Source organism: Myotis nattereri (genome assembly GCF_964212035.1).
Source record: "Myotis nattereri genome assembly, chromosome: 20".
Taxonomy (NCBI): domain Eukaryota; kingdom Metazoa; phylum Chordata; class Mammalia; order Chiroptera; family Vespertilionidae; genus Myotis; species Myotis nattereri.
In genome coordinates, this window is record NC_138096.1 from 9,626,479 (window position 1) to 9,639,603 (window position 13,125).

The 13,125-nt window shown below is 41.1% G+C and overlaps 1 protein-coding gene across 1 annotated transcript in view; it reads left to right on the top strand.

Moving 5' to 3' along the window:
* USH2A (usherin) overlaps positions 1-13,125 on the top strand; it is a gene marked incomplete at both ends in the record, with an annotated part of 391,806 nt that overhangs the window by 96,047 nt on the left and 282,634 nt on the right. The window contains 3 exons of the mRNA XM_081114388.1: positions 776-1,045; positions 2,910-3,079; positions 6,484-6,628. Of these exons, the coding sequence (XP_080970514.1) occupies positions 776-1,045; positions 2,910-3,079; positions 6,484-6,628 (585 nt within the window). The remainder of the gene's footprint in view (positions 1-775; positions 1,046-2,909; positions 3,080-6,483; positions 6,629-13,125) is intronic.

Here is a 13,125-nt window from a genome sequence, read left to right on the forward strand (position 1 = left end):
TGGAATTGTGCCAGCGAGTCTGGCAATCCCATGTGTTTGTTTATAACTGCAAGATAGAATAATTGAGAAACGATCTCTAACGATACAAGATACTATTTGTCCTGGTTAGTAGAACGAGTGTATTTCTTTATCTAATAACAAATTCCATTCATTTAAATTGCCCCTTAAAAGGCTGGTATTATCTTTGCTCTTAATGACATCTGCCACAACACAAATTATGTTTCTAATTTAAAACTCACTTACAAAATGCATTATATTTGACTGTGTCACAGAGTTAGGGCACCCTTAAGCAGTAAATTTTCTCTTTTAGGCCTAAAAAACGATATAAAGTAATACAAAAAGTATGTATATAGGCTCGCTGACTCCATTAAGTTAATTTTTGTGTTCATACAATTAAACCCTGTTATATAGGCCAGACATACTTTCATAGATTTTTAGTAATTTAATATCATGTACGTATTATGGCAAAACCTTTTTTCTCTTAGACTTTTAAAATTACTTGATAAAACTAGGTGGAAATCAACTATAATATTCTAATATTTATGCAAACAGGCCTTATGTTAAACAGATAGCCAAATTAAAGTCTCCAAATTTGAAATATATAAATTGAAAGTATGCTGATAAAATTTCCATAAAGAAAAAGCTATTCTTAGTAGAAATTATAACCATTCATCCTGAAAAATGTTATAATTTTTAACTGATTTAACTCCACCCTACCCCTCAAATAGTCTGTTTGTCTGATGAGTCATCTTGGCTTCCTGTTTTTCTTTTCTAGGAATAATTGGCAGGTATGAACTCTACATGAGAAGATTGAGATCTGACGGAGAACCCACGTCAGCAGAAAGTCGAGTGTCTGAGAGCAGCGGCTGGCTCAGTCCTCACCCGTTGGCAGAGTCGGCCAATGAAAATGCGTTGAAACCCCCTCCAGCAGCCACAACCGTCCCTGGCTTGGAGCCTTACACCACATATGAGTTTAGAGTCTGGGCTGGGAATATGGCCGGCAGCGTGTCCTCCCCCTGGGCCTCAGGACGGACAGGAGAATCAGGTGAAGGTCAAGCTCTGAATTCTACTTTTAAAACTCCTGAATTGCCGAAACCAGTTTGACTCAGTGGACGGAGCGTCGGCCTGTGGACTGAGGGGTCCCAGGTTCGATTCCGGTCAAGGGCATGTACCTGGGTTGTGGGCACATCCCCAGTGGGAGATGTGCTAGAGGCGGCTGATCGATGTTTCTCATCAATGTTTCTGACTCTCTATCTCTCTCCCTTCCTCTCTGTGAAAAATCAATAAAATATATTTAAAAAAAAAGATAAAAATACCTACCTATATCTCTAAAAAAACAAACAAAAAACCAAACTCCTGAATGAAAATATTGCCTCCAATTAAAGTCCACAGCACTAGAGTAAGAATTATCAACTTACATAAGCCAAAGGAAAACGTTGGTTACATGGATAACTCAAGGTCATAAAGAACTTGAAACGTTTTAGGGGGAAAATGCTTTAGTTACTATTTCAAGGGGAGGGAGGAAATGACTTAACTAAAGTAGTAGACTCTTGGGGATGTTTGCAAAGTAGCAGTTGGTTTCCAGTCCTGAAGCGGGTTGGCCATACATTCAATGAAGATCCCCATTGCAGACCTCACAACTCTGCTTCCGTTCTATTTCTCTTTCCAAAGCAAATAGTTGAGCTACTAGATCGCACCAAATGACAGAACCCTGGATTTCAGAATCCGTAATTCACGAGTGTGCTTGAATGAGTAGTTGGCAATATGGAAAAGAAGAAGGAGGAAAAATCTTTTTAGCCCTAACCGGTTTGGCTCAGTGGATAGAGCATCGGCCTGCAGACTCAAGGGTCCCAGGTTTGATTCCGGTCAAGGGCATCTACCTTGGTTGCGGGCACATCCCCAGTGGGGAGTGTGCAGGAGGAAGCTGATCAATGTTTCTCTCTCATCGATGTTTCTAACTCTCTATCCCTCTCCCTTCCTCTCTGTAAAAAATCAATAAAATATATTAAAAAAAAATCTTTTTAAATTTTTTAAAGAAACCTTTCCTAAGGCAAATGAGATATTTTATTTCTCCACTTTACTCTTTACATGAAAAACACTTCACATGTTATGAGTCTTTAACAAAATAAAAAAGAATACACTTCTGCTATGCTTTGAATTAATTCATGATAGCTGAAAATACCCGAGTCCTGATTTAACGTGGACCCTGTTAGGACTGTGGAGGCTAAAGGGTAGCTGTAGGTTGATGTCCAAGGGAATCATTTCATGAATAAAATGTGCATTGTGCCAGCCATCTTGGACAAATAACAGTGCCAAGATAGCGCAGGTGATGAGCCATGGCGTTCAGGAAGGGGAAAGTCAAGGTCAGAAATGAAAAGTAATGGGTGAAGCCGCATCACCGGACCCTCATAATCTTATGGGTCACTGGCTAATGAAAGTGTGATGAGGTCCTTTGATAACACACCTTTGGTTAGCACATTTAAAATCCGCATTAAGATCTCAAGGATGGCAAGGGGAGAATGTATGTGTGTATGTACCCTGCACGTTTCAATCAAGATTTATTGAACACCTTATTTTTTCCCCCCAAATACTTTATAAGACCTATGGTTTCCCACCTCATTATCTACTAGTTATCTTTATGAACACAATCAAACTCCTAGATTATTTTTATTTTATAAATGGAAAACATCTTTGCTAGTAATATGAAATTGGAGGACATCCTTGCAGATAACAGGTAAAAATGAATAGTTTTTATATGCAGCAGTATACTCTTTGATTTTTACCAACCGGAATATTATGTAAAAAAAAACGGGGTATTTCAGAAACTTGAATGGAAGTGGGGACTCAGTTTGGAAAGCCTGTGAGTACAGCATTCATGGTTTCACTATTGTCATTATTGCCCTCGACAGAGCCTATATCCATGGCCCTTCCCTTGGTCTCGCCCCTCTCACCACACTCTCTCAACGTGTCCTGGGAGAAGCCGGCCGATAATGTTACGCGAGGAGATGTTGTGGGATATGAGATCAATATGATTTCTGAACAGTCACCTCAACAACCCGCTCCGGTGGTGTTTTCACAGGTATTGTTATTTTCACACAGTGTCCTTTCACAATTGAATTATATCTTCAGTTTGACATTTTCTGAGTTCGCAGAATTCAGTGACAGAATTCTTCCTTAGACGTTGCTTAAATGGGGCATTTATTCCCTAATGTAATGTGACATGTACAAAGCTCTTCTATTTATGTACCTTATGTTTTCTAATATAAGCATATTTTAAAACTAAGTTTGTATAATTCTGTTTAATGAAATCTACTTTTCTCACTTAATATCTATCCGCAAAAGTTTTGTAAGAAGCTGACTTTCAGTAGCTATGTACTATCATAGTATTTGGGCATACAATAATTTTTTTAACCAGTGCAAAATCAGTTGATATTAGTATTGTATAAATTATTTTGGAAATATAAATAACATTAATAAGAACATTTAATGTGCATTTTGCGTATTTCTCTTTCTTTGGAAAACAATCTGAGGAGTGGAATTTCTCACAGCTTATAGTAAAGGTTATGATGTTCAAAGTTCAGGGTGGATATTGACCTGTTGCCTTGTTGTATTTCCTTCTCCAGCTAGTGGTAATGAGAATCGTAATCATTGCTGACAGTTACTGGGTCTTTACTATGCACCTGGTCTAATTCATTGGATAGATATACGCATATAAACAAGCTTAGGTGATGGGGGGCTCACATTAGCCCACAGTTTATGGTTGTGCCAGGGTACAATCCATTTGATCAACAGGAGGGTGGCCAATGACAGATACGGGCTAGTGTCTACTGGACAGGTAACTGCATACTTGGCCATGTAGCACCTCTACCTGCAGACAGAGATGCTCTTTGAAAGGGATTAATGTGACAACAAGGTCTTTTCATGTGATGCCTCTCCCATTAGTTTACCCACATTCCTCTCCCAAAGTCTTCCTGGTACCTCATCTTCCAGTCTTTTTGCTTTGATGTCAGACCCATACAACCAAGCCACCATCATATGTTTCAGGTGTAGCTACCTCAGTCCCTTCCCTTTGCACACAGAGTGGAGGACCAGGTACACTGCCTGAGGATCTGCCCATGGAGAGGATATCTTCTTGCTGCTGGTTTTCAGGACCATCCCTACATGTGGCTACAGAGCAGCCTTCATCCATTTTGACTTGCAACCACATACTAAGACAACCCGTTTATGAACCAAACCACATTTTTCTACTCTCTCAGCTTGTAGGAGACCTCCAAGGAGTCCTGGGTATGAGCTGAGATTGAGTCACCAGAATGATGGATGACATGGGGGGCTGGACTACCTGCTTGCCCAGCATGTTGTGCCTTATGTCCATTTCCCGATACCACTTCCGTTTGATGATGAATTTCTGTTAGGCGCACCCGACCTTAAGACTTGGCATGTCCCACAAAGCTCATGAGGAGTAGCTTTGGCTGCATGGCCAGCTAATGTTCCTTACTCAGTTCCCTTTTTCTGAGGCCCAATAGCATGCTAGCAGCTCTAGCAAATGGTATGTGGTTTCCATCCTGTGATAAGTCTTTGCTCCACACCCTAGGTGTCCTCCTTGTGATTCTCTTATTGTGGCCTTGCTACAGGGTCTCTCTCATAGCGCCGTCTCCCACTCCAGTCACCTCTGGTAGCGTAGCATCTGCGAGGCTTCATGTCCCAAGGGGTTGGTCTGTCTGCTTGCAACAAACCCGGGTCCTGTCCTCCCCTGGGTGCTGGCAGCCTCCCCGTGACTTGGCACCGTGGTCGGAACAGCATTCCCAGACCTGGGGTGTGCTCTCCCAGAACATGAGAGAATACAGAAGACACATACACCTTAACATATTTTATACTAAAAACAATTTTGTTTTCCAAAAATCTACATCAATAACACCAGGTTGTTCTAAACAGGATAAATTTTTATAGCAATGTGAAGTAAGTTTTACCCATTTTTTAGTTGTATTTTATTTAGAAAATTTTAAGTCATGTGGCAAAAACAATAAAAGTTATATCCTCAATTATATCCTTAAGAACCATTTATAATGAGAGAGAGAAAGGGTTAATAATTCAGTGTCTGTTGTTTTCTTGATTTCTAAATGTAATTGCAATGAAATGGTTCCACAGTTTTAAATTATTCCCCGATTTTTAGATACTTTGAAATCACCTTTATTTCTGAAACCGTATGTAAACGATGTAATTTAAATTCTAGCCCTTACTGGTTTGGCTCAATGGATAGAGCACCAGCCCACAGACTGAAGGATCCTGGGTTTGATTCCAGTCAAGAACATGCAACTTGGTTGTAGGCTGAATCCCCAGTAGGGTGTTTCTCATCAGTTTTTCTAACTCTCTTTCCCTTCCTCTCTATAAAAAAGTCATAAAAATAGATTTTTAAAAATAAATAAATTCTAATCACACTTTTCTAGAACTACTCACCTAGGTTATAAAATTTTAAAGTTAAGACTCAAGCAAATATTCCAAATGAATAATATGAATTTTATTGTACTTCTAAAGGGAAAATATGTAGAAAATTCCTGCATATATGACTAACCTTTACAGTTTTCATATTTATGGAATGTATTTGTATTTATGAAAGACTTTGTGATCTCTTTTTATATCACCAATCCTTAGCAGAAACAGTTTTGTACTTACTCATGCTTATTGTTATACTCTCCATTTCAATGACTTTTTTTTTCTCGGTATAATTTCCAGTGGTTCTTTGTGTCTACAGACCAAGCAAATTTACATGGATGCTTTGATCATTTCTAGTTAGAATGACGGGCCCAACTCTCAGTGTTGGTTATTTAATTTACTTGTTTATGGACTAGGGAGTTCCTCCCCGTCTCCTTTGCTCATATCTGCTATTTCATCCGAGAGTGTGTGATAAAGACACCATTTCAAAAAATATAACTGTTTGATCTAATGCATATGTGCTTATTTGCATAAGAAAGATAATTGAGAATTGACCTCATGTGGCTGCTCAGTAATGTGTTTATTTTTTGTTTTGTTTTGTTCTGTTTTGTTTTAAAGAAAATGATGGGATTGATTTAGCAAAGTGACATATTTCTGTACCATCTCCATCAAATAACATGTGGGCATTGCTGCGCGGGGGTAGCTTTGGCCAAGCCCTATGGTTTTAATTGGACTTTTTCATGATAACAATGACAGTGGCACCATCCTTTATCTTCACCATCGGAGACAATAACCATACCCCCACGCTGCTTTATGGGGCAATAATGTGGGTTCCTCATTTATCCACTCAGGAACTGCATTATCCCCCCATAAAACAGTGTGATTGGATGATTATCAATTAAACCCTTGCTTGTTGAGACTCTTCCAACAAATTCTCTTCTCCTAAGAGTGATTGGCAGTACCTCCTTCTGTTTGAATTCATGGAACTTGGACCGCCAAGGTGATATTTTTCACACAGATTATCTACTATCTGACTTTTTTTTTTCCTGGAAGGTGTTGGCTAGGACTGAACCCCAGCAGCTGTCCTATATTGTAAGTGGACTGAAACCTTACAGGACCTACAACTTCACTGTCTCCCTCTGCAATTCAGTTGGTTGTGTAACCAGTGCTTCGGGAGCAGGGCAGACGTTGCCAGCAGGTAAGCCAGTTTCCACGGCCATGAAAAATATACTGTGTATTTATAAACGAACACCTACAAAGCTCAACACCTTCTCCTGTTTGGACTTCATATTTGTCTTTTGCTTTCTCCTGCTCCCTCACTCATCCTGATTGGTACTACCTTTGCCTTTTTGACCAGAAAAATAAACAAGTGTAAGAGGTGCCTAGGAGTCCTGAGTTGCAGCTGTTATCATAATAAGAAATAGAATTAAGTGCAGAGAAGCCCCTGGGCTCAGCCACCATCCCAGGTCCTGGCGATGCCCTAACAATTGTTAGACGTATTCAGACGCCTTCTTCTTTTTTTAAATTGATTTCAGAGAGGAAGGGAGAGACAGAGAGAGAGAGAGAGAGAGAGAGAGGAGAGAGAAACATCAATGATGAGAGAGAACCATTGATCAGCTGCCTTTTGCACACCCCCCACTAGGGATCGAGCCCTGGCGGGGAATGGAACTGTGACCACCTCCTTTGTAGGTTGATGCTCAACCACTGAGACACACCAGCCTGGCAGGAGGCTTCTCATGAGGGCTCAGACTATCTCGGCCCTTGGTCTTGACCTTTTTTGTGGGGTGGGTCTACTCACTGCTCTGTTAGGGAACCGGAGGCAGGCATCCGGGAATTACCAGGCTGCCCTGCTGGTGGTATATTTTGCCTTTATTGCATAGACAGTGACGTACTTATTAATTTCTTTAGTATTCGTAAGAATGTGCTAAGTTTATAAAACGTAAAGACTTGTCCACTATGGTCATGGTAGGAAGTGGTTTGTACATATATTTGCTTGCTTCACTTAGAAAAAAATCAGACTCAATACAAACAGGATTACCTGTATTATTACCTGGATAACACAGTTACAGGGCATTTAGTCTATTTTCAAATCAGTTTTCCATCAGCCGCCCAACAAGGCTTGGTTTCCTGGGGCTCCTTAAGAAAATGTCCTGCTGTGAGTGGAAAAGTCTCCGACGTGAATGACAGATGGTGCACAAATATTCCGCTACAAAATACTCCCTAGACCCTCTTCCTGTCTTCAGGTCCAGTTCACGAGTCTGTTGTCTTCCTTTGTTTTTGTTCTGGAAAACCTCGTTGGGTTCAAATGATCTCATCCAAGGAATTTGTGCTTCTTCAAATTTTCCATCCATGAGAACGACTCCCAAGTTCCAAGAAATTATGTTTTATTATCTCTATGACAGGACTCTGTACTTTTATATATTTAATCTATAGTCCAGTCATATTTCATCTACATGCCTTTGGGCTAGGTGCTCCATGGAATTGAACTTTGACCTCCTGGTTCATAGGTCAATGCTCAACCACTGACACACCAGCCAGGCTAATAATATATTCTTTATAACATCTCTCCCAAGTGTTTGTCCAACAGTCTGATAGCTTCAGTGGTAGGGCAGCTCCTACCTCTCAGGCAAGTCACACCTCTTCTAAAAGGTGTTTTCTTATATTGATCTGAGCCATCTCCCTGCGGCTTCTATTTAACAGTCTTCTTCTACTCCCTGGGGGGGCTGTCCTCAGTCTGTTTCTCTTCCTCATGACATCACTTACAATAAGTTTTTCCATAACAGTGCCTCTGCCCCAGCCTCCTCTCCTTCAGGCTACATTCCCAGGCGGCTCCACATGCCGTTCGCATGCCTGGTCTCTGGTGCTGTGTGTACAGGCCCTGTCTCCCAGGTAAGACCCTGGCCAGCTGAGTGGAGACGCAAACTAAAGGAACTGAAGGGAGACATGCCTGTCCCTAGAGACTAGACACACCCTGGGCCTGCAAAGAGTAAAGCAGGAAAATTGTCCTTGAAACAGAGTCCTCCCCACTCAGTGCAGCCATGATGTCTGTGCTGCCACCAACCACAGTGGCTGCAGCCAGTTCTGTGGTTTTTCCTAAAACTTGTCTTGAGATTAGACATCTGCATGTAGCACAGATATTAAGATATAGAACTCAGCAATGGGAAAGCCAAGCCTTTAGAATAGTCAACAGGTTTGACGTAGGAAAGGACTAAAAGTTGACTTTCACCTGTATGTTGTCTTCTAGTAATAAAATGGCAATTTGGAGGATATATATTACTCCCGTGAATTCTGGTGGTTTTGGGGAAAATTTTACTTGTAAATCTAAATTCAGTTCATATGAGCTCATTATTGGAGATCAAAAGAAGCCAACCACATTTACAAACGTTTTTTAAAAAAAGAGTACCAAAAATTGCAAGTAGTATCCAGCTAAATCATGAAGATGTGTCTTCCTTAAATCTCAGTCAGATAAATGAGAAAGACACTTGTAAAGATTTATCTGACTGTTTCATTAAAGGCTTGAGAATTATAATTTGCTTTTTGTGCTTTAAGTGTGTGTGTGTGTGTGTTTGTGTGTGTGTGTGTGTGTGTGTGTGTGTTTCAATCCGATACAGGCTTAGAATTGGTGTGTTTCATTTAGAATATTCCATCACTACTCCTCTAGTTTTCCTGCCAGGGCAAAGCCTGGGATCCCACGTGAGGGAGGGGTTCTCCCTGGAGCTGCTGCTTCTGTCTCCATTGTAAAATCTTCAGGCGATTTGAGCCATGGCTTTGGAGTTGCTTCCGAGGGCCTGAGGGTAATGAGCTTGGGACTGAACCCTCTTAGAGTCTTTGTTATCCTTGAGAATTACCCTTTTAATGGAGGAAATCTGTGCATCTCTATCCTTTGCAGATGAAGTACACTTTAAACCTTTTTTAAAAATTTCTTTGGGAGGTCCGGTCCTGGAGGGACACTGCTCTTTCCTTTGCCGGTCAGAAATTGACCTCTGCACCCCGCGCTCAGATGAGCCCATCTCCCATTAAGCAAGTAATTAGTGGTGCATTAAGCTTTTTTCTCTGAATCCAAAGTAAAATGTACAGGCTCTTGGCTGCTGGGTTGAAAACACACATTGTTTTGCATGCAGATACCTAAGTCCTTTCACTGTGAATAGGGCCCAGAGTGATTAAACAAGCACTCTTAATATGTTAATTTATAATTTTAATTACAACAATCTTGTACATATAGTCATTAGTGAATACCAATATAAATATTTTTCTATCTTTTTATTCATAATGCATAAACCAATCATCCTGTTACTTCTGTGAGGTCGCCGCTGCTTTTTGTTTCATAATACAATCTTTGTTCTGAGTTATGAATGCATTTGGTTCGCTCCTGTCTTGAATAATCCCTCATTAAGCCAGTCACTTTCGGCTCCACGCTAAAAAGGAAAAAATTATCATGCAAATGCGGCGTGCCATATTAAAAAGCACATTACCAAACACTTCTGTTGCTGTCCTTCAATTAGTTTCCCTTCTTTGAATTTAATTCCATTTGTTGTTAAACTACCGACTTGATGTATGGACTCATGAATCTGAGGCTGCTGCCGGGAACCGGGGGAGGAGGGGGTAAAATCACAGCCTCTGCAAAGAGCTGCAGAGGGAGCCGAAATGAATTGGCTTCACCTTTGACAAGAACACTCCAACAGCACCGGAATCCTCTGATGATTCAACGGGGCTAATTATCCAATTATTTATTCCAAGAATACAGGCAGCGCTTTCGTGAGAGGCGTGGAAGGCAACCGGAGAAATCTGGGAATGGCAGTTCCTCTTCAGGAGCTGTGAGATGCCCAGGATGCTGGCCCAGGTGCTCAGGCAGCCCTCCGCATCCACGACGTCCCCAGCAGCAAGAAGGGTTCTGGTTTGTTTGTCTGTTTTGCCCTTTCAACACCAGAAATGCCTTTACAGGCTTCCCCCGCACGTCAGATTTCCACCACTCTTCAGCGATGTTCAAGTTGAATCTCCCTTGATTAAAAGCTTTTGGTTCAGAGCAATACTTTTTAATTGCCTAATGATATAAGTCGGTTCTTCGGCAAGAACCGCACATTTAGGAGTTCATTTGCAATATAACTGAAAAATTCATCGCATGGCAGTAAAACAATTTACTGTTAATTACAAGGAGAAGAATTTGCTCCCAGATTGCCATGAATCATGCCGCACTCCTCGAGATTTATAACAGATGTGTAAGTGGGATGAATTAGCAGGGTTTAATAACAGAGACACAAATCATGCAGACTTCAAGGAGCTTTAATTGATATACTAGAATGTGACGGGCATGAATCACTCAGCCATTCCGCAGCACTGTAACATATGGTCAGCTCAATATGCTGCCGCTTAAATCGGTCGGCGAGTCGTTGGTTGTCCCATATGGTGGAAGCAATATATTTTTCATGATTAAAAAAATGCATCTATTTTTTAAAGAAATATGATTGCAAAGCATGTTTGTTATTGAACATTTACCTGAATGCCAGACTCTTTTTTTTAAAAATGATTCTTTTTTTAAAAAAAAAACATGGCAACTTCCCAAAATAAATAGCCACAGCGACTGGTAATACCAGGTCGCTGGGGGCACTCGGAGAGCCAAATGGGTGCTGGTTGGTGCACTTGGCCAAGCCTATAGAAGAGCCATTGATGAGAGCTGTGGTGTCAGGGAAATCCTTCAGACTTGGGCAAAGCCAACCAATCATAGGAATGATGTCACTCTCTGATATTTCAGGAATGCCTGGATTTGCACATAGAATAGCATCAGTTGAATGGGAGACCCTTACTGAGCAAGATACCCAAGTGGCTGTGATAATACTGTGCCCCCTCCCCAATGTAACCATGGGACATAACACTTTATATCAGTGGTTCTCAACCTTCTGGCCCTTTAAATACAGTTCCTCATATTGTGACCCAACCATAAAATTATTTTCGTTGCCACTTCATAACTGTAATGTTACTACTGTTATGAATCGTAATGTAAATATCTGATATGCAGGATGGTCTTAGGTGACCCCTGTGAAAGGGTCGTTCGACCGCCAAAGGGGTCGCGACCCACAGGTTGAGAGCCGCTGTATATCAACCTCCATTAAACATTCAGTCCTTCAAGGCCATTCTAGAAGAAATCCTGGCAGGCTGTCACAGGCGCACCGTTTCCCTGTCATTCTGGAAGAATCATCTCAGTGTAGGACAGCAGGCATCCCGGTGCAAACCAGTAACTGGTAGCCCTGGAACATTTTTCTGTTGTAACTGGGATGGGGCGGCTTCCGGCAAAGCCCCGCAAGCCTCCGTAAATCTGACAGGCTTGAAAAAGGAGTACTGCCGCCTCAGAACTGTGGCTGCCAGAATTTAATGTCAACAATTAAAATTTATTTTGATCCTTACCTACTGTTTATTACTGTTTGTATACACAACAGACCTCACTAATACAGAGATGCACTATTAGATGGAATTACCATCTGTTCAGAGGGAAACGCTGGCATCTGTCTTAGATGCTAAAACTAAAATGATATTATTTCTCACAAAACAAAATTAACTGCTTTGACTCACCAGCTTTAATTTTGAATGTGCGGATGCACCACCACAGGAAAGGGCTCATGGGTAAAATACGCGATGACCTCTGTCGCCAGGTCTGTATTGAGATATGTGATTTTAGCGGGGGCTGCACTTGGCCTTTGTGGGGCACAGAAAGGGCATTCGGAATTCACACCTTTTAAAACACTGTTTTAGCTTTATAATATGCTAATCGTAGTAAGGCATTAAAGCATCACAATTATAATATGTAAAAATTGAATCAGCCTATATACATACGTATGTATATGTGTATATATATATATAGAGAGAGATGTAGATATATTACCCAAGTATTTTGATAGATGCATCCTAAATATGTGCAAGGAAAGAAATGAAATGGACCAAAATGCATCTGAGTAAAGTTGCCATATGTTCCGCAGTGACACCTTTAGAGATATATAAACCCTATCTTCTCAGTGAGAGGAGTTTTAATTTCATCCACACTGACATATATAAAAGATTTCCGTTCAGTACCCCTTCCTTTTTTAAGCCCAAGTACCCTATTTAAAAAGGTCCCCAGAAGTTAGAGGATTGGGAGCACCAAGGACAATGGCAGCTTCCATCCTGATGTCGAATCCCTGCCGCTACTTTCTGAGGAGCCAGACTTCAGCTCTCTGTATCACCAAGTAATGAATGGCGGCGCGCCCGCGGTTAATGCATGTACACAGTGCATTAACTGTAACTGTAGTACATTTATTTGTGCTGGAGGAGACTTGAAAATGATTAAAAAATCAATACTTTGCTGTCAGAGAAGCAAGTGTTACGATGCATTTAAGTAGATAATTGCAGAAGCCCCATAAAAGCTTCAAGTTTGGGTAGCAAGAATGCCATAATTACAGTCCAAGCAACGGCCTTTTTATTAATGGTGGATGCCAGGGAACGGTGCTCCCTGTCATCAGTGCCGGTCCAATCGCAGTTCAGAAATCACGCCTCCTCCTCCCTCCTCCCATGGAGGGTCCTCGTTCTGTGCCGGTTCCTATTGATGGCCAGGATGACAGTGGACAGACGAAGGCCATGTTTATTTGCCAAGAAGGGAAAGTCCCATACAGTCTCCTAAAGCAGTGCTTTCTGGCTTTTCCTTATGTCATAGATCACAGAAAAGTCATA